Raw genomic sequence first — 20,785 nt, 5'->3', positions numbered from 1 at the left:
TAATCCCAAATTACATCCCATGACACCCTTTAGCCTTGGGGGTCTGCTTGGGACAGTGGTGCTCCTACAGTGACCTCCAAGCAGCTGCAGGTTGTAACAACCCTAATTTCCTCTGCGTATGTGTGAGCTGTGTATTTTACATGCTTTGCCTGTAATGGGGGACTTGCAGCAGTTCCCACTGGTGGTTCTTCCACACGCAACAGGCAGTGCTATGTGTTTTGCTGCCCTCAGGATCTTGCCACTGCAAGTATTTGCTGTTTTGTGATGCTGAGTATTGGAAAAAAACACCCATGTCCTGTTTCAAAGGCACCGTCTGCTGACGAATGCACCAGGTACTAACTGAGACGTTAAAATGCGCAGGGACCTCGAGTGTTTCTCCAGAGGTAAAATGCGAAAAAATATCTCAAAAATAAACCACAGTAAAAAAAGCTTAAATACCAAAGGATGTACAGAGGGCATTAGATACAGCCTGTTTCTGCACAGGGAGACAAATCAGGCAGAAAGATGGTGCAGAGCTGCCAGCCTGCACGCCGAGGGCAGCGCGTCCTTCACGCGATGGGGCTGTCTGGGGACCCTGGGATTGACCTGAAAAACGTTTTATTTGAAAGATAAATTTAGCACGCAAAACAGTCGCCAGAGTTTACTGCAAATCTGCTTTTTGAGTTGATCTTCCGTTGGATGTTGCCTGGAAATCTTTCCGTGCGCTGCTGTAAGGCTCTGGGAATTAGCGTGGGATCATATTTTATCCACATGTCTCTTAACCACAAATTCATACTGTTTAAATTTAAAGCTTTATTATGGATTGCCTGTTTTCCTGAAGGGCAAACTGAAAACAAATAATTTCTGATGTCATAGGTCAGGATGATGGTTTGGGTTGTAGAAATATTTTCCACTTAACTATGTAGCTGTTAATGCTTGGCTTTATCCCTTAGTTGCAATTCTCGATTATTATTGGTTGCCTTTAAAAAAATAACACATTTGATTATGCAGTTCTTTTTAGCGTGTATCATTAACTAAATAGTTTACCTTATTTTCATCTTTCTAGCTTTGAATTTTTCTTAATGTCCTTATTTAGCTGCAACGTTTTCAGCGTAACTGTACACAGGCAACAAGCTCGCAGCTGAAATTACAGTAAGCACATGTACAAAAAATGTAGTAGGTATAGATCTGAGACAAATACCTGTTTTGAAACCAATGTTCAAACCAAATACAGTTCCCGTTGGATGCGAAAACCTGATGTATGTCGAAGCATTGTTCCAGTGTCACCATTTGACAAGGAAAGAGACGGATTGTTTCAAGAAACTTGAGATACTGAACTGCACGGGAGGGGAGGTGCAGGGAGCTGTACGGAGAACGCTGTTCTCCAGCTAGACGTGTCCGAAGGAGGGTGGCAGTAGCCTGCGGAGCTGTGAGGCGGGAGGGACAGCCGGGTTCTTCTGCCCTACGGGGACGGCGAGCTCTGCCCTCCGGTGTCACAGGGCCCTGAGCCGCGGCAGTGGGCCCGTGCCTCTGCAGGCCTGGCTCGGCAGGGCCTAGGCCAGCGGGCCCCAGGAGCTACACAGCCACAGCCTCAGCCCTCGCAGCCCCTCTGGGCACCCTCTTCCGCCGTTTGGTTTTGAGGCGAGAGCCTCGGCAAGCGGCTCCGAGCCGCCCCGCTCCCAGTTTGCCCTGATGGCCCAGGCCGCTCGCGCAACACGTGCTCTGTGTTCACACGCTACAGGCGGCAGAACCCCTCCGAGCCACACCAACTTCCCACCTAGAGCCGTTACATCCCCCTCTGAAGCCTGGGGCCGGGGGGTCCATATCAAAACTTTTCGCAAATATCCCCGCTTACCGCCGGCTTCGCGCTCCAGGCCCTGGCCGCGGGGCAGGCCAGCGCCACCTTGAGGCGGCGGGGCGGGGCAGCACGGGCGCCATCTTGAGGCGGCGGCGGGGCGAGGCGGGGCAGCACGGGCGCCATCTTGAGGCGGCGGCGGGCGCGGGGCAGGGCGGGGGTGGCGCTGCCCGCCCCTCCTGCCCGGCCATGGCGGCGGCGGAGCCACGGCAGGCGCTGGCCCAGCGGCTGCGGGACTTGGGCATCGCCACGGTCACGGCCGAGCACCCCGAGGTAGGGGCCGCCGCCTCCCCCGCGCTCCCGCCCGGCGGCCCGAAACGGGACGCAGCAGGCTACAGGGCAGCTGTGGGCCCTGAACGGGGTTTTTTAGCGTAATTCACTATCTGCGTGTAATCTCGCCCAGCGAACCTAGAGCCTGGGCCAGGCAGAAGGTTTGGGTTTTTGGGGGGGCTGAGCATTTTGAGCACAGCCGCCATTCTTTCCCCTCGTTCTGTCCCCTGCCTCCCCCTTGTCCCCTCCAGCTCCCCAGCGGCTGCAGGAGCTGCGGCCCGTCCGCTTCCTACCGTGAAGTCGGGCATCCATGATGCTTTCCAAATTTTTTTCCCCACTCCCAGTTAAAAGTCCACGTGTGCCACATCATTCGGCTCCGTCCATGGTGGAGCCACAAAAATGACTGCTGTCAGGGCTGCCTTTTGCATTAAAGAAGGGTGATGTTCTTGCCAGGTACGCGAGCCAGAAATGATTCAGAAAGTGCGCAGGAGCACTATGTCACATTTTATTTGTGTTCTTTTAAAACTTATTCATAAAAGGGTACAGTTTTCAGGCAGAGTATAACATTCAGTATTTTCTAAATATTTAAGCAAAAGATACCTGCCAGTACACAACTAAAAGTCTAATGGGGTATAGAGTCTCACACTACACCGGTGATATTTTCCAGGTGTTCACTGTTGAAGAAATGATGCCTCACGTCCAACACATGAAAGGAGGTCACAGTAAGAACCTTTTTCTTAAAGACAAAAAGAAGAAAGGATTCTGGCTGGTGACTGTTCTGCACAACAGGCAAATTAATTTAAATGATCTTGCTAAAAAACTGGGTGTTGGAAGTGGAAACCTAAGGTTCGCTGATGAAAATGCCATGCTGGAAAAGCTAAGAGTGGGCCAGGGCTGTGCGACACCACTAGCCCTCTTCTGTGACCAGGGAGATGTGAAGTTTGTGCTGGATGCTGGCTTTCTGGAAGGTGGCTACGAAAAGGTGTATTTTCATCCAATGACAAATTCTGCAACCATGGGCTTAAGCCCTGATGACTTTTTGAAGTTTGTGAGATCAACAGGCCACGAGCCTATCATCATACATTTTGATTAAGATCTTAAGTAGACAAAGTTCACTTTTCTGTTACCAGGCATAGATTTTGTAGAGCAAAAGAGCAAAACTGGTGAAAGTCTCATTACAAATAAAATCTGAAAAAACAAGGTTACTCCTTTTTTTATTTCTTCAATTGGGTAAGGTTATATTGTATAATCTGTTGAGGAAAAAAAACACCTGTCTTTGGGTTATCAGAAGTTTAACAGAAAATTCTTAAAAAGACGTTTGCAGTCTACCACTAAATAACCAGTAAGTAGAAGAGGTGTGATTTAAATAATGTTACAGTCTTTATTAATAGAATAGATAAAATTGGAACTTGCCGTGTGTGGTACTGGCCTTAAAGGTTTAAACTTAAAACAACATCCTTAGGAAATAACAAAGTTCTAAAATATTTGTCAATACGCACAGGACAGAGATGTCTAGATTGTGCACCTGTACCCTTTTATACTCTACTACACATTGCTTGCTTTTTATTATTATTAATCTAGAAAAAAAACCCCAAACCAACTTGCCTACACTACAGAAAACTCACTTGATTGTCTATGGTTTTAGTTGCATTTTCACTTTCACAGTATCCTCCCCTTGAGAAATAATACATTAAGTCTTGTGGCGATGGCCCCGTCACGACAGGTGCATGCCTCACCCATTTCCAGAGCCTCTCCAGTGCGAGCAGAAGGCACGGGAGCCACCCCAAGGCAGGCGGGGCGGAGTGGGGACCCCGCTACCAACCTCTCTCCTGGCAGAAGAGCTCCAAGGAGTAATGTTACTGCAGGTCCCTGACCAGGCGTAGTATGTCCTGGTGGCACCTAGGAGGAATGTTAATACAGCCTGGAACTGTATTAACTTCTGGGCACGATTTCTATAGATTCATGAACCCATGGAGGACACGCATCTTCTCTGCTCCACTGCACCTTAACCAGCACCTATGGAAACGGAAGGAATGGTACAACTGGCTGTACTTGAGCTTCTCCCTGCAGGAGGGGCCTGCACACACAAACATCCCTGCGTTTAAGAGGTTGAGGAGAGGCTGATTTGGCTTTCAATAGCCGATACACATTTAGTATAGAAAATCTACTCTCACAAGAACAAGACCAGTACATTCTCAACATTGAATAACGTAATTCTCTCTCCTCCTTTCTCTTGCCCAAAAGAGTAGCACCCCCTTCAAACATCGTCTGTTGAAGACGGAAGCAGTAGAAATGCCACAAACTCCAGTAAACATACTGTGGCAACAAGTACCCACACAAAACCCAAAGACTGGGGAGTAGAGGAAGCGAGAGATGAGGAAAAGGGCTTTTGAACACAGCCTAACGGAAGCGTCACGTACAAACTATGCCTAAAGGGCAAGCAACAGTGTCAACACAAGCTGAGACAGAACTGAAATAAAGAATACTGAAGCATGAAGAAAAAATACATAACAGGACTTGCAATCTTGGGTGATGATTTGCTACCACATCGTGCTAAAGGATGCAGTACTAACAGTGAAAAAGGGGAACACTTCAAATGAAACAAGGCAAAAATCAGCCAGTCTGACTCGGTTTCGTTCCGTATAGCCAAGACCATTCTATGAGAACATTAACATTTGTGTGTTGAGTTGGTGGGCTTTTTTCCCCCCATTAAGGAAATGAAATCTTTAATTCTACAGAATGAAGAACTACCACTGAGTAAGAAAAAAAGTATCTTCTTGGGCAAGTTATTTCACAAACATCCTTACCATGGTTTCCTTCATTTTGGAAGGATTTGGCACCTTTCTCAGAGATGCAAGCTTAACAACAGAATATTTCAAGATACAACAGTTTAAATTCTCCCCTCCACCTTAGAAAGACACAAACCAACCCCATCTATCACGGCAGTCATGTCAAATGGGAAAAAAGTGACCTAAAAATATTGAAGCTATAGGAAGAGTCACTAGAAAAGATGTCCAGATAAGACATATTTTGCATTTGTTGTCAAATAAAAGACTGAAAGGAACATCTGGTATTTAGACATATTGGGTTGATTCATGAAGTCTGGATTGACAAGTGCGTTACTAAATTAGTGAGATAGTAAGATACAGTCTGAAGTGTCTTTAAAAGTAAAATTTATCTGACCCGCTGCCTGCCACCAACTCTCCCTCCCTTTTAAGGCTTCTTCTTTGTGGCACCCTAAAATCCTCTATCACTTAACAAAAAAAATTAAATTTGACTTGTCAAGGTTTTTAAGTCCAGAAAGCTTTCAATGTGAAAAATTGTTTTAAAGACATGTGCAGAATAGCAGTTTACTAAGCTTCAAGAATCTTAAAATCCGTACTACCTAAAATTTAGCTACCTTTGCCCTCAGAAGAGATTCAGAGGCTTGTCTCAGCAGAAAATGATGACTGAGCAAAATCAAAGCTTCAATTACTGCATTTGGCAAATCTATAATGATTTCTTTTAGTATTTACCTATGAAATTAGTGTCTTTTTAAAATAATATCAAACTAGTGTACAGTTAAGATCTACACAGGTCTACACAAATAAACAACACAAAACAAACTACACACTGTCCAGAAAAATTCTGCTAGAGTTTTAGCTGTTTCCTTCTGGAAGAAATACTCACTGAACACATCACTGACCACAATGCTGTTACTTAACACCAATATCCTTCCGGTAACATCAGTTTCCAGTAAAAGTGTGTATAAATGTACACACAAAATAAGAATAAAAATTATTTGGTTTGGCATTTTAATATCATAATTAATAAATGTATACAATGGCAAACATTTAAAAAACCAGTATGTAAAGGAAATTACAGTTTTAAATAAGAGCTTTTTAAGTTTTGTTTCACACCTAGGTACATTCCTTTAAGGCAGTTTTATTAATATCAAAGCATTATTTACATACGCATTTATCATCTAACTCTAAAATAATCATACATGAGCTCCTTTGTTGAAGCTGCATCATGTCTTGGAAAAAGTTTAGAAATAATTACGCATTGGGAATGTTACTAAATCCTCAGCAGACTATCAGAAAAGTAAATAAAACATACACTGTGTAGTACTACAGCCTTTTTTGTAATCTTGAACTAACAGTGGCAGATTTGGCAACTCTCGCAGTAAAAAGTTGTGTGTGTGCTCTTGTATGCTGTCTGACAGCCACCGCACGCTTCCCCTGGGAGTTTGTGTTTCAGAAAATGTGTAGTGGCTCTCAAATTTACATTTTGATTTTCTTTTAATTTTAAGGGCACAGACTGGGAAGAGGAAAGAAAGGAAGAAGAAAATAATTTCAAAATGATCAGAGCACAGAGAACCTCCTAGCCACTCTTCTGCTCTGACACTTCTTTGCAAAAGAAAGTGCTGGGAGTAGAGTCTGGTCTCTCAAATGCAAATGCATCTCTGGTGCTGCTTTATGGCCAATTTAGCAAATACAACCCCAAGTCCCACCCCGTACTGATGCAGCTGAAGCGGGCTGAAACCTGCTCACGCTGGCACAGGCGGGCACGAGCCAGGCCTTGGGCACACACACCCGCCCTCCGCTGGACTCTGACCTAGCGGGGCGAGTTCTGCCCCCAAACTCCTGCCGATTCTCTCACGCAAGGGAACTGTGCTTAGGTTTGCGGGTGAGGGGGGGTTGTTTCTAATACACATGATCAGTTAAATAGTAATTGTAAAGTCTGAGACTACACCCTGGCTACAGTACAGATGCTTTAAGGTGTAATAACATGCAAAAAGCAAGCATGGGAGTTGTGATGGGTCATCTTGGGCAACTTAATGAATGCAGACAAGAGCTGAGCTAGTAAATGACGTGTCAGGAGGTGCCCACGTGATGAAAACGACACAGCCAGTTGTGGGGGGGGCTGGTTACACATGCCCAGCAGTGCTCTTTGCAGAGAAGCACGTGCAACGCAGTCGTGGCAATATGCCACTCCTGCCTGATTCCCAGGGTCTCAGAGAGCCTACCTGAACACATACAGCTGCCTGGATTCTGTGAATACAAACAGCATTTGGCACTACAGTTTAAATCTGTTAATTCAAGACATGTGCGTTTTTATAAAAATAGCAACGCTACTGAATGGTTAGGGTTTAATAGTTTGAAATGCATCAGCCCTCTGCTGTCAAAGACAGCTAGGAAAAATCCAGTCACAATCACACCCTGAAATGAGCTTGAAAATATAATGATTTAGAATCAAGAGATATTTTCCTTACATGTTTATGGTATTTCAATTCTCTTTCGTAGCAGCTACGTCTTTAGTAAGGGCTACCGGCGTTCCAGATTTCGTGTCTTTGTCTGTGAAACTGTTTCCTCCAGCCTCTGTGGCTCTGCCCGCATTGTGGTACAGGCATGGCAGGGAAGCCAGGCTCCACCCTAGATTCTCATTGCTTCGGATACTCCTCTCGTCAGGGCTCCCTGGCACAATTGCTATCGGGGGAGAAATTCAGCTACACCCTGAGCTCTGAGGGCATACAGGAACACACCGGTCACCTGCATACAGGTATACAGGCCTTGACACACCGCACCTCTTCCAGCCGCTGCCATCCGTCCCGCCCGCCCCTCTGGTGGCACCTCATTGCTGGCTTGGAATGCCCCGAATCCTCCTCAGAAACGTCACAGTTACCAGTTACAACGTGGGAAGTTATTCCAGATGCAACTGAGTTCAGGCTGCCTACAAAACTGTTGTGGAGCTGGAGGGCAGGAGGGCTCTGGGCTTCAGATCACTCCTGGGACTGCTGACCTATGGTGATGCTCTGCAAAAACCACTATGAAAATCCTGACGCTGAGAATAAGGGACCAGAAACAGATGCTAGAGTGGGTTGGTAATCAAAATAAACCAATTATTTTCATGAAATACCAGAAACATCTTCAGAAGAAGAATGGAAATTCTATGTGGTAGAGAGCTGCAAAATTGGTCCTATTTCCACTTAAGAAAAAAACACTGAAGTGTTTAAGTTCTCTGTGACAACAATCCCAGGCTGAACCAAGTATTTATATCATAACACCAAAATACTCTGTTCAGATCTAAGTCTTTTAGCACATCTTATCATAAAGTGTTTCAGAAGGGATTCGCATTAAGGAAGAAAACACAAGAAAATTTCCACTTCTAAAGCTTACTGACCTTGCCTCTTTGTTCCCCTTTCTGACAGGAGTTCAGTAAAATAAAGAAACGATTTGCCAGTGTGCTTTCAAATCTGTTGAACTGCCTTCTCTCTCCAGTGAAAGATGATTCTGTTCCAACTGTCCCTGACAGCCTGAGCCTTCATAAACGCCAAAACCTGGGAGCCTCACGAAACAAGCTGTTCCCAAGCGGTAGCGGCTGTGCCACAGTCCGGGCAGCCTGCGAGCCCAGCGCCGCATGCAACTGTGCTTACCTTTACTCATGGGAGTGGGGAGAGCTCTAGGGGAAGTTACACACATCCCTGTTGGAAGACAGGACACTAGGAGGTTACACAGTTAGCTTAACCCTTCAGAACGGGAATATGAACGTGCTTACTGGTTTGTAATAAAATATAACTATGGTAACTCATTTTGGATCTGCTTTTAAGTTCTTATACACTTCTTCTGAGCTCTCTGCAGATGCTTTCAAGACAACAAATATATGCAACCACTGAATGTACCAATAACAGTTGTTGACTTTAATATAAATCAATAATGAACAAAATGCATCTTACTAGTAAAAGATAACCTTAAGGGGAACTGATTGTAAAATGCATATGATATTATTTACATTTCTTTTTGCCATCAAGAAACCTCCTAAGCCACAATCAGCTCATGTCAAAAGACAAACAATAATAATAACAAAAAAATTACTCAATACATAAACATTGTAAGACAGTCTTATCCTGGAAATGCCATTTGTTGAGAACAGCCTTATATTAAAATAAAAGTTATAGAAAAATCATACCTGACAATTTCCTGTCAGAATCATATGAACATATATACGCAGAATAACTTGGGAATGTGAAAAACACAAATGACAAACAGTTCTGTATCATACGATTATCCCATGACTCCCACTTCGGTTAGTCATCCAACTTTCTCATGTATGTAAACAAAGTTTTCTCCTGCAGTATGCAACTAAAATCAGCATAAACCTTTTTAAGAGCAATTTCATGCAGATTATGCTAACCCAATAAGGCAGTGAAGTGCCAGTAAGTTGTGAGGTTGTTGTATCTGTATATACAGTCATTTCAACAAAATGCTACAGCATTTATTTTAGATTTACAGAAGCAAATATAAACTGCTAGTTATGGGATTTTTTGGCTAATTATTAGCAGAAGCTTAAGCAAATCAGTGGCTAATTTCATAAACAGAAGATGAAAGAAGTTTTGTTTGTTTTTTTTCCCCTGGAGTAATTCTTGAGACCTTTAAATTCTTGGTCCTTAGGGAGATGAGAACTGTCCTTTATTCAGTAGATCTTAACAGTGCAATGTGCAATAATTCCTAAGACCATCTACAAATTTTCGGCAGTAGACTCCAGTAGAGCTCCTTGATTCAAGGAAGGAAGGAAGGTAGGTAGGTTTTTATTTCCTGCTCTAGTCACGAAGAATGTAAAAAATTCCCTTAATTTTTATTAATGATTCCTACAGTCGCTGTCTTGTTACTTCAGATATAAAGGCTTCATACTGAGATACTGAAGGACACTTTTCTCTCTGTGTTCAGTTGAAAGGTAGAAAGAGAAAAGAACGTAAGAAAAGCTTAAAGTGTAGAAGTATAAAATACAGAGTCAAGTCACTAACAGAACTAACAGCACTAATAGCATGCACCAAAGATGTTTTAATGAAGTCAAGAGAAGGACAGAATGCCAAAGACAAGCTTCATAAAAAAAGGCAGTTTCCTTGTAGCATAGAATACTTTCTATATTTTGTTAAACTACTCTTTTAGATTTATCTGTCCCTTTCTAAGGACTTCAATATTACTTCTTAATGTTATTTCTTTGATCTTTCTTCTTCAAGAGATTTGAAAAATGTGTGTAATTTTTACAGGCAAAAGGCTAAATGGGATGAAGTTCCCTGCCTACACAGGCAAAATAACTGCTGTAAAACAACCTCTTCTGGCCTAACTAGTAAGCAAGAGAGAAGCCAGTTAAGCAAGCAGTATTTACATCTGGTTAATGCAATGTGCACTTGTTCTTATATGTAATGCTGTTAGTTTGTTGTAAATGAAATTAATCTCATTTACATTTTGGGCAGGAAACTCACCACTTGGCCCACATCTCATGTAGTGGGTAATAGAATTAGGAGCTTTGTTGCTCCCTAGACCTGCTTTTTGAATTTCTGCTTTCAGGGATAGCTTCCACATCTGCAGAGAAAAGCATTTCATGTTATTCATTGTGTTTACCAGGACATGAAAAACACCCTCATGCATTAAAATACATTCTACTTATTAGTAGAGCAAAAGAATATACAAACACTTTTTTTTTTTTTTTTTTTTTTTTTGGGTAAGAGGAAAGGACGGAGGAGAGAGATAGGAAGAAACTCACTGGAAGTGCCTACTCAACTACACTCATTAAAATTAATCCCAGCATACAGAATAACAAGGTATTATTATTTTCAAAGCCATAATCAGATATACTCAACTTTTAGATACACTAACTCTAAATTTCTGCCTGTATGAGAAGGAAAAAAAATAAAAATCAGATGTAATCAAGCCTGACTGAAGCTAGTAGCAAACTTAACTCGTCTTTGCATTTTTACCTGCCACACATTGACAGAAATGTTCACATTCAGTTCTGCAAAACAGAAAATGATCTTTGCATGCAACAGTTTGAACATGCAAAATGCAGTATCTTAATTTACTATTCATGTAAAGCAAAGCATCAAGCAAACCTTTAATGCAAGCAAATTTTTGAGCCCGAACAACAAAACCCTTTTTTTTGGCTAGCAGCCACAGGTTTAGTGTTTATAATTACCATGCAAAGCCCTAACTTATACTTTTTAAATGCAGCAGGAAACCAAGGAATAAGCAAGCACACCAACGTTTTACGGTCAGCCACCTGAACGGCTGAAGAGCAGTAGCGATTAGGTCTGAAAGGAATTTCACAGATCCTTCCGCTATTTGAACATAGACCAAGAGAGACATCCATGATGTTCCAGCATAAAGACCAAAAAGTGCAGGAAAAATAATCCTTGAAAACATTTGTTTCCTTTCAAAGATAATAAACAGATGTTGACAATTTATTATTCAGGAACATTATAAAAATCTTTAGCAGCACGCTTTCCCTGCCGCAGCTGAAAATTGAGCAAAAATAGAGGCACAGAAAGATATTATCTTCAAAACTGAAGTGCAATTCATTACAAATTTATAAAGCAATGCAAAATAGTAGCTTGAGCTGGACAAGGTTAGTCTACAACTCACGTAGAGGACATGAGACACTGGCGTTCAAAGACACTCACACTCGGTTATCCTGAAGCCCTTTGTGTATAAGGAGAAGCTGTTTTAATGCTGCCCCCACAATGGAGTTAAGTAATACACAGGCTGGAAAGGCATTAAATATCAGGCATAAATGTTTACCATCAGATTTGGTTTGTATGCAAAAGTTTGGTGCTGTGAAAAGAAATGAAACAATGCAAACTGAAGTGTCCCACACGCAGTGGCTGGGGAGAAAAAGAAGACCAAAAAAAAAAAAAAGTATTTTGTTGCCTTAATACCAAGCTTTAACTTCACTTTACAGGGATAACCTTTAAAATTTCTCTTTAGACCTTGGCCTTGCTCATGACTACAATCGGGGTTCAGTGGTCATGCTGGAGGGTTCGTAATACACCTGGAGATAACACTGGTATTTTTTGCAGCTGTGGCAGTCTAAGGACCTAAGCAAGACGAGGCTGGCAAACAAGGCAATAGCACGCCTGAAAGCTTCTCTGATTTCTTGAACAGCCGTTGATCTAAATAGAAGACAGTGCCTCTAGCTACCGATCCTGTTCGATCAGAACAAGCTGGCTCACTGCAAGACACAGGCTTGCAATCAGTTAAGAGAAATACAGCTACTGGTAGCACAGTATGAGCTTACAACAAGCACTCTCAGAGCTAAGGTTTTCTCCATCACTCCTTAAATAACTTGCAAAATGTATTACACACACACCACTTCAGGTAACAGCACTGTTCCGCTCAAAGCTAATTCAAACACGTCTACAGATTAGTAGAAATGAAGTCAAATGACATGACCCAAGATCAGAACACTGATCTTGCTGTGTGAGAGCAAATGCGTGTGAAGTTACCATTATATTTCATATTTGGTGGGGTTTGGTCAGGGTTGGGTTTTTTTGTTGTTGTGTTTTTTGTTTGTTTTTTTTTTTTAAATGGTGAGACAATTCTAGAGGGAATACAGCAATAACTAACAGCACACTGTGAACAACACTGAAGAGAAGCGAGAAATTTATCAGCCCAGTAATAATGGATGCCTGCAGACATGGTGAAGGATGGCTGCTTTGTATTTTCAAACAGTAATTTTACTCTCCACAGAATGTCTTTTCAACGTCTAATCTTCTCCCTTCATTCCTTTTCCCCACCGGGAAATGTAGCTGGAGCTCTGGAAAGGGCCATCTCCACATGTTATTAGCTATTCTCCTGTTTGAAATGGCAGCCTTATAGATGAACATATGGGATGTCTGCTGCTTTTCCTGGGGGAACCGTGCATTTGCTACCCCTCCCTAGATAAACACTGAGGAATTAAAGTTCAACCCACACAGAGTACTACAACTGCTGCAAAACTGCTGGCAAAAGAAATTTAATTGTAAAAAAAAAATCAGCATATAGCATTCGTTATTTTCAATATTTATTTTCATTTTTAAATATTTTTCCTCTAGATTTATTTGCATTGGTTTTTTTATAGCATATGTAATTTTGGCCTACCGTAACTGTCAGTAACTATGTCCTCTTGCAAAAAAGTGCTAATGTCTGAAGCCTCACATAATCATAGTTTCAGTACAATACAATTTTAAATTCTATTTATGTTTACCATTAAGAAGTTCCAAGCAATTGCAGAAACAGTGGCATATTAAGTAATTACTTTTCAACATTTCTCTTTAGCTGGTTACTCGCTTAAGCAGTCCTACGCTCCCATAACTTTCCAAGCAATTTTGGGTGTTTTTTTTTTAATTTATTTATTTAACTGTGGTATAGTTTAACAGTTTTTCTGTTATTTTGTTGCACATCTTGCTTTCTATTATATCAGTGTTACTTCTATTGAGAAGAAAAAATGAATTTCCACCATAATCAATACAGGTCTTTATTACCATACATCACAAGGAGTCTCATATTAACTCTGTTATTTGACTCCTAATAAAACCGTACACTTCACCACATTTGTACACCAGACGTGGAAAGACAAAGCATACAAAAGGGAAAAGGTGGAAAGGATCATTTTTTCATTACAAGTGCTGCATATCATGTGACTATTTATTACCTCTTTATAAGAATTATCATCTATGTTTAGGATTATGAATGGTCTTTGTATTTATCGATGTTCAAATATTTTAATAAGGATGAACAGTAATTTGTTTTTATTGTACAAGCTAGAGGCGCTGAATTATTGGGCTAGAACTTGTTCCTTGTGCAAAGCGCATTTATGCCAGGACATGGCATAAATGAAAGGGGTAAGACACTGAACTCTCTCTAAATGCTTCTTTTCATTAGTATCTCGGTTTTGAAAGGGGAAGGAAAGACTTTTACTCCAGATACATAATCAATGTGTTACTGACACATCTGAAAGCATGAGCACAACTGAAGAGTACTGTCTTTGTACCGGCCGTTCTGTTGCTCACGGGGCCATTTTTGGCAATGCAGCATGCGATTGGTTTAACATGCATTCAGGAACGTACAGGAAAAAAACAAAAATATTTGTGATGCGTGACAAATAAAAATATAGCTGGTATTATAAAGACTTCAAGGCATGCAAAATATATACAGTGCAATTAATGTTTCATGCAAACTTTGGTGAGGTTACAATTGTACAATCAATCACACATGCTAGAGTACACAACTGAGCCCTGTGCCGTTGTGCTTGGAAAACAACCCACAGACCTAACAAGAATTCGCTTTTTTCATCGTAGTGATATTTTCTCTAAATTCAGGAGACGTTGAGAACACCTAGATGTCACATTAGACTATATATATATATATATATTTAATAGCAGAACTTCCTTATCATACACAACCATACTCATACCACACAGTTTTATTATCTTCAGAAACCAGTAGTGGGGATTCAGCCCCACTGGAGTTTACACAGGTGGTAGGAACAAGTTCACTAGTTAGAACTGACCATAGGTCACCAGGATCAGATTTCTGATTAGCTGAAGGCTGTTGCTGATTTTTTGCTACTGATCTAAATGCTGACAGATTTGCCTGATCAGCTGTTTTTGATGTAGTTCTCTGGGGCAATCCACTTATATTACTAACTAATTCGGTGTTAAGGGATAAAAATGGCTGAGTCACAGTAAATGATCCTGTGCTGTCATTACCAGATATACTGACTTTATCATTAAACACACTTGTGCTTAGCAAAGTTCTCTCACGAAAATTTGACCTTTCCATCCTTGAAGTCTTAGGCACATCAGAGTTACAGCCTAAATTATGTGGTTTAACAGTATTAGCTGCATCACTCTGTGGAACACAATCTACTCTGTAAGCCACACAGTGAAAAAAATTAGAGGATAACTGGTGTGCTGAGTACTCACTAGAGGTTGATGGAACACTCCTGTCAGCGGTGGACGGTGCTGGATCAACTGATACCGGTTGCCTACTGTCCTTAGATAAAAAATCGTGAATGCTTGTCCTTCGAGTAGTTCCTTCTGCTGTAGAAATCACGCTGCTTGCACGAGGTAAGGTAGCATAAGGATTGCAATCTCTTGATTGTCGCTGTGATACAGTTGCTTGTATCTTTTCTTTAACTGATTTGGCCTTCCCTTGAGTGCCTGATGTAAATTTTATCGGAGAGCTGGTGAAGTAGGTATCTTCAGTTTTACGAAGGCTGGGCCTTACAAGTTGTTCTGGTTTAATGGATCGTCCATCTGAGAAATCAACTGTATTTTTTACACTTAATGATCTCACAATACCACAACCGGCAGATGGCTTTCTCAGCTTTTCCTTTCCTGTCAGCTCTGCGGACTCAGATAAGCTTTTCATGACTTCATCTAAAAGATTCTCTTCACTTGCAGATTTCATCTGTCAAAAACATGGAACACCTTATAAATTTTAAAATATAATTTTGACCTTTTCTTAAGCAATCCTTGTGGTCATAAATGAAGACCATTTCTAAGCAGCTGGCTTTTTGGTTTTATTTTCTCAGATCTAGAAGCAGTATTAAAATCTACAGTCACACTCATGAGTTTTTTGTACACCTTACAAGTACTTTCAAAACTAGGCATCAGACAGACCATGACGATCTGGAATTAGTTCCTGTAATACTGATTAACTCAACAAATCAGATGATCAGAACTTCAAGTTTATCATCATCTCACTCGCCCTCTGCCATCACTCATCAATTCTTCCTAAGCGATTTCATATAGACTATTAAATTTTAACTTACACCGATCATCTGGAGCTAAAACCTTAAATTTGCTATGCGCTTAAATAATTAAGACAAAAATGAGACAGTAATACAAAGCACATAACCTTTAGGCACCCTTGGTGCCTCAATTCAGACCCAACAGCTCCCAGTTTTTTTCTTTTTGGAGAAAAGACTTAATAGCTAGGCTAAAAACCGTTTGTGATTGCTATCTACAGACTCAGTGGAAAAACGCCGTAGTCGTCTTCAAAATGGTAAAAGAGATAATTTGGAAAGAATTAAGCTAAAATCATTAAGGAAATGCTCTGGCAGAAGACTTGAAAGAGACCTCTTGAATACCCTTCTAACCTGAATGATTCTGTGATGCTATGAAAGGGATTCTGTGATTCAACAACAGCAGTGGACTAGACTTGATGACTCAGGTGTTTTATTTTATTCCTACTGCCAGAATAGTATTGTCTAATGCTTAAAAATCAAAAATCCTTGTCAGAGACCACAGGGAAGAAGTCATTTTAAGCGCTGTAACAAAAGAAATCCAGAAACTTAATCGAGACTCAAGTCATGACCCCAGACAACGCCAATCACAATTCAGCTGTGAAAGTGTATTTTTCAGTTTCAATTGTGTTGTTAAAAATAGGTGGAGTCCGATCCTCACGCTTGGTAATCCCTAGTCACAGGAACCAGCTTGCTTTTATCCTAGAGCATGTCTAGGTTTCACACAGATCTATTCAAGAACTAGTGGTGAAGAAATTAAAATATTAGCAGAGACAAGGGGATTCTGGGCTTCTAACAAACTGTCACAGATTTATGGAAACGTTCTCTTTGTCTTATTCCTCTCAGGTTTCAAGGGGCTCCAAAGCCTTTTTTTTTTTTGCCCAGTAGTTAAAAAGATGAAACTGAAGCAGACAAGAGTCTCTCCTCAGGGAACGAAGTATAGCACCTTCCTGTTGATGGAAGACAGATCTGACAACAGCTCTTACTGAAGGCAGGTGCTGAGCTGGAAGAAGAAACGTACACCTACTTGGAGGCTGCGGCCTTCCACCTGAGCTCTGACGAGCCTACCACATGTCAGCACACCAGACATTCCTGTGCAGTAGGGATCGACTTTTATACCCAATTCAGTAACCCGTAAAGGGTCAAGCTGTGAAATTTCAAATGATCTGGTGTATGATACAGCAAGGATACAGCCCACACCACTTCTTAATGCAGGTGTAACCAATCTCCCTACAAAGTTTGAAAGCAGTTCTACTCACTGTAAGTCTTCTATTAATTCTGTGCCCATATAGGATAATATGTAGTTAAAATATTTTATAAACTAACCTCGCTTGAGGTACTCTTGTTGCTTTCTTCTAGAAACTGTTGCAAGGTAACAACTTCACTTCCAGGAGAACTGGTTTTGGTCGGTTTTCCACGACTATCCAGTGTTTCTGGCATTCTTTGCTGGAGCACAGGACTAGACCTTGTATGTCCTTTCAAATACTGAATAGGACTGCTGCTGCTGCTCGACCAAGCCTCGTGTTCATGTAGCAGACTAAATTCTCCGCTGCTGTGACTTTGCGGCCTGCTTTGATTGTGAACTGCACCTGCTTTTGGGGTAAATGGTATTAAGTATTTCCATAAGAAAAATACATGAAAGCTGTTAAACAGTGTAACAGTTCTCAAATCTGGAACATTATCAGATTCAGTTAACAATAATTCTATTTAAGAGACTAAAAAGTCCATTCGTCCTTTTTTACTCAAGCCAGATGTAATTGCACTCCCTTGACTTACCTCTTTCAGCTCCTTACACATGACATGATTTTTTTGGAATGAAAACTACCTTTCACTTATCATCTGGGCTTCCACCTACATAATGCTATATTCCAGGAGACTTAAAGAAAACGCCTCCATTCTTGTTCATCATCACTGTGAGGCACGCATTCTTAATATAATATTAATGAGTTTTACATTAAATGAAAGACAAAGGATGGAACAGAAAGAAAAGATTGTCTTCAAAGTAGTTCTTCAACAAGAACTACTGCGGAATGCTGCTTCTCCAGCAGGTTCTGCCATTACTTCTAGTTTACTATAATTGTGACCTGAAGAAAGCATATGGCATTAAATGCAAAATATATGACACACACCAACTGTTTTTATTTTTCAATAACTGTGAATTGCTTAAAAAATACTGATGAATAATCAAGTATTTCCCACTTCATGTTACTCCTAAGAAATGAAATTAAGTTTGAAGAAAGATGAATTGTTTACAGCAGAAATTTCTAATACGGTATTAGAAACTAGGGCAAGGAGTACTTCAGAGAATCTTTTACAGAAGGGAGTAATCAAACAGAAAGTAAACTAATAAAGCATTCATCTCTAAATTTCCAGACAGATACTGTTTAATAAATGCAAACCATGAATAATAAATGAAGTCTTGAGTAGGCAGCATTCTAGTCTAGCAGAATGGCCGTTACAAACAAAAATACATCAAGACTCGAAACATGAAATTTAGGTAAGACTGCTAAATCCAGGAACGTTATTAATCTTTTAAAAATAAAATATAAAAGTTCACAGGATGGTATCCATATGCCATTTTGTCCAGTTTGTGTTGTGTGCTACACAGCTTTACAGCAGCAGTACACATGTAGTAGGGCACTAGGAGAAAAAAATGGAGCAACTTCTCTGCTTAAAACCAAGTGAATTTGAAGTAATTTGGGGGGAATTCTTATTTTGTAAGATTATTAAGTGGGTTAGGTTTGGTTTCATATAGTATATCACCCTTTTAATATTCATTAAAACTATAAGTTGTATTAACACTTGTATCCTTTCTTATTTTGTGGAATCAAGGCTATATAAAACACTTAAAGTAAAACATGCTGTGGTGTGTTGTGGGAATTTTTGTGGTTGGTTGGTTTTTTTTAACCTATGTAGATGATCTTACAGAGGAAAGAATGGAAATGAAGCATGTATGCAAATTCACCTACAGCATACCTTTGACTTCATGGAGTGAAGCATTGTTATTGCTATTGCTAGTGGATGTTCTGCCACTATCAAGGCTGGCTGGTCTGGAAGCTAAATTGAAAATTAGGAGACACCATGATGAACAAACTTTTAGCAGACAACACGGTACCTTTACATTCTGATCACAGAATGCTCAGAGGCAGGAATCATGCACTATTTCACAGGCTGAGCATGCCCATTGTCAACAAAGTGGTTTCTTACAGATCAGAAAGCGAAGGGATTTCCAGGCAGTCCAAGAGGACGCTTTAGAAAAGGGCACTACAGGAATAGTAAGGTACAAGGGAGAGGAAAAAAGAAATAGAGTGTACATTTAGAATTGAAACTGACTGGTTAGTGGGAAACCAGGATTTTACAGATGAAAAGATGGGCATGCAGAAAGCTGCTTGTGATTAGGTCACTTACAACAGATTTGACAAGGAACCTTGCACATTGTTGAAATGCCACGAACAGGAGGAGCAAGAGCATCTGCACAGATAATGTCCTGTACTCCTATCCAATACAAGGGAAATGTGCTGTTATTATCTTCAAAACATATTAGGTGTTTAGTAACTAGAGTTAAGCCTCCAATTCTAAATAAACTATTATAGCTTTCACTTCATAGCTTTGCTTGAAGGAACACGTAATGATTTTATAAAATACAGTACAAGACAAATTTAGGTTTCAGTGAACAATAAACACTGGAAAGTAAGGCCAGATTTGGGCTTTTTAGGATTGAAATTATACCTTCTTTTTATTTTACTATTAACTCCAAATAAATTTTTAAAAGGGAAAATGTTTTGATCCTGTTCAGATGCACTTCACAGATACTTTCTACTAGAGATATAGAACATCTATCTGATGCAGTAGTTAAGAAAGAAAAGAATCATCTGAAGAAATGATACTACTATACATTCAAGAGATATGCAAATCACAGAAAGCATGCTCACTTGTAACAATGCCATTCACTTATTTTTCCAAACTTCTTTAACATTCAGATAATACATCCTAAATTCATTTAATTAAAGTTCACATCTTACCATGAACTCTTGATCCTGTACTAGAATCATCACTAATACCTTGCGGACTTACATCTTCAAAGGATGTAGTATCTATACACAGAGATATAAAAGCAGATGTAAAATAAAAACAAAATTAAAAGATTATTGAAATACTTCTCTGTAAATCATACTGAAATATTTTTTCAAACCGATCCATTTTTACTTAGGTAACGTTCTGTAGGAAAAATCCTGACACATTTTATAACTGCAGTTATTAAATCCATTCAGTATCTTAGCACTGCAACTCAATTATCAAGGTTGCTTTTTGCTGAAAACTTAAAATACAAGTAAAACCCATATTTATATGAAATTGCTGTTACACAATCACATCACAGTGCAAAAAGCTTCTACCTATACCTTTATTATTTAGCAACTGCTTGGATCTGAAGCCTGTAGAAGAGTTGACAGTGGCAAAGTTGATAGCTGTAGTAGAGAAGGCCATAGCTCCCAATTCTTTCCTCCTTTTACCCGTAGATATATCATCAGGACCCTCCAGATGTTCAGAACTACCTGTCCATTGTCCTCCTGCTAGGACCATGGACTGCACCAGGTCATTCATGGCTGGGATGCAAATGAAAGCAAATGATCAGCATGGTCAATGTATTTGCTTCTGTTCTTATTTTGTATTGCAAAATGTTGGACAGTTTTCTAAGCATTAAAGTGTACTGAAACTGGAAGACACGTAAACACAAGATCATCCACGTTATGACATGCAATCAGCTCAATGAAATGACAAGTGTTGTAAGTCAGAGACTTCTTTCAGCTCAGTATGGGTCTTAAAACTGATTTTATTAGCTATAATTGCCATGCTTGCACTGCAGTGGTATGTAGTATGTGTGTTAGAAGCTTTGGTACACTGTTTGCAATGATAAAATGGAATGAGTAAGGATAAAATGAGCAAAGGTGCTTATACGATACAATGTCAACAATGATACGGGATCCTTGTACAGTGCAGGTTACTGCAGGGATACTGTATTTTACATAATAATAAATAAAAGGATCTGAAAAAGATGACATCTGATGATATCCACCTTTACTTCACAAAACCAGAGAAAATCATCCACCCCCATTATAAAATAAATCAATACAACAT

The 20,785-nt window shown here is 40.3% G+C and overlaps 2 protein-coding genes across 16 annotated transcripts in view; one reads left to right on the top strand and one right to left on the bottom strand.

The window, feature by feature from the left end:
• The first annotated feature begins 1,955 nt into the window (after positions 1 to 1,955).
• LOC130157622 (prolyl-tRNA synthetase associated domain-containing protein 1-like) lies at positions 1,956 to 3,304 on the top strand. Its single transcript, XM_056357492.1, has 2 exons — positions 1,956 to 2,107; positions 2,772 to 3,304. Exons 1-2 carry the CDS (start codon positions 2,024 to 2,026, stop codon positions 3,195 to 3,197), a joined length of 510 nt encoding a protein of 169 aa, XP_056213467.1. The 5' UTR covers positions 1,956 to 2,023; the 3' UTR covers positions 3,198 to 3,304.
• Positions 3,305 to 8,756: 5,452 nt separating this feature from the next.
• Positions 8,757 to 20,785, bottom strand: part of CCDC88A (coiled-coil domain containing 88A) — a 79,997-nt gene continuing 67,968 nt past the window's right edge. For 5 of the 15 annotated variants that reach the window (XM_056357471.1, XM_056357470.1, XM_056357474.1 and 2 more), the window contains 6 exons: positions 20,050 to 20,253; positions 19,672 to 19,743; positions 19,058 to 19,144; positions 18,626 to 18,706; positions 16,976 to 17,241; positions 12,906 to 15,312 (listed from right to left, as the gene is read on the bottom strand). In XM_056357471.1, the coding sequence (XP_056213446.1) occupies positions 14,293 to 15,312; positions 16,976 to 17,241; positions 18,626 to 18,706; positions 19,058 to 19,144; positions 19,672 to 19,743; positions 20,050 to 20,253 (1,730 nt within the window). In that variant the 3' untranslated portion in view covers positions 12,906 to 14,292. Of the gene's footprint in view, positions 9,801 to 10,349; positions 10,450 to 12,905; positions 15,313 to 16,975; positions 17,242 to 18,625; positions 18,707 to 19,057; positions 19,145 to 19,671; positions 19,744 to 20,049; positions 20,254 to 20,785 lie in introns of those variants that run through there. The other 10 variants (XM_056357481.1, XM_056357483.1, XM_056357482.1 and 7 more) reach the window with 7 other exon arrangements.

Source organism: Falco biarmicus, chromosome 12 (assembly GCF_023638135.1).
Source record: "Falco biarmicus isolate bFalBia1 chromosome 12, bFalBia1.pri, whole genome shotgun sequence".
Lineage (NCBI taxonomy): Eukaryota > Metazoa > Chordata > Aves > Falconiformes > Falconidae > Falco > Falco biarmicus.
Note: the sequence above shows the minus strand (reverse complement) of the source record. Positions and strands in the feature narration are given on the sequence as shown.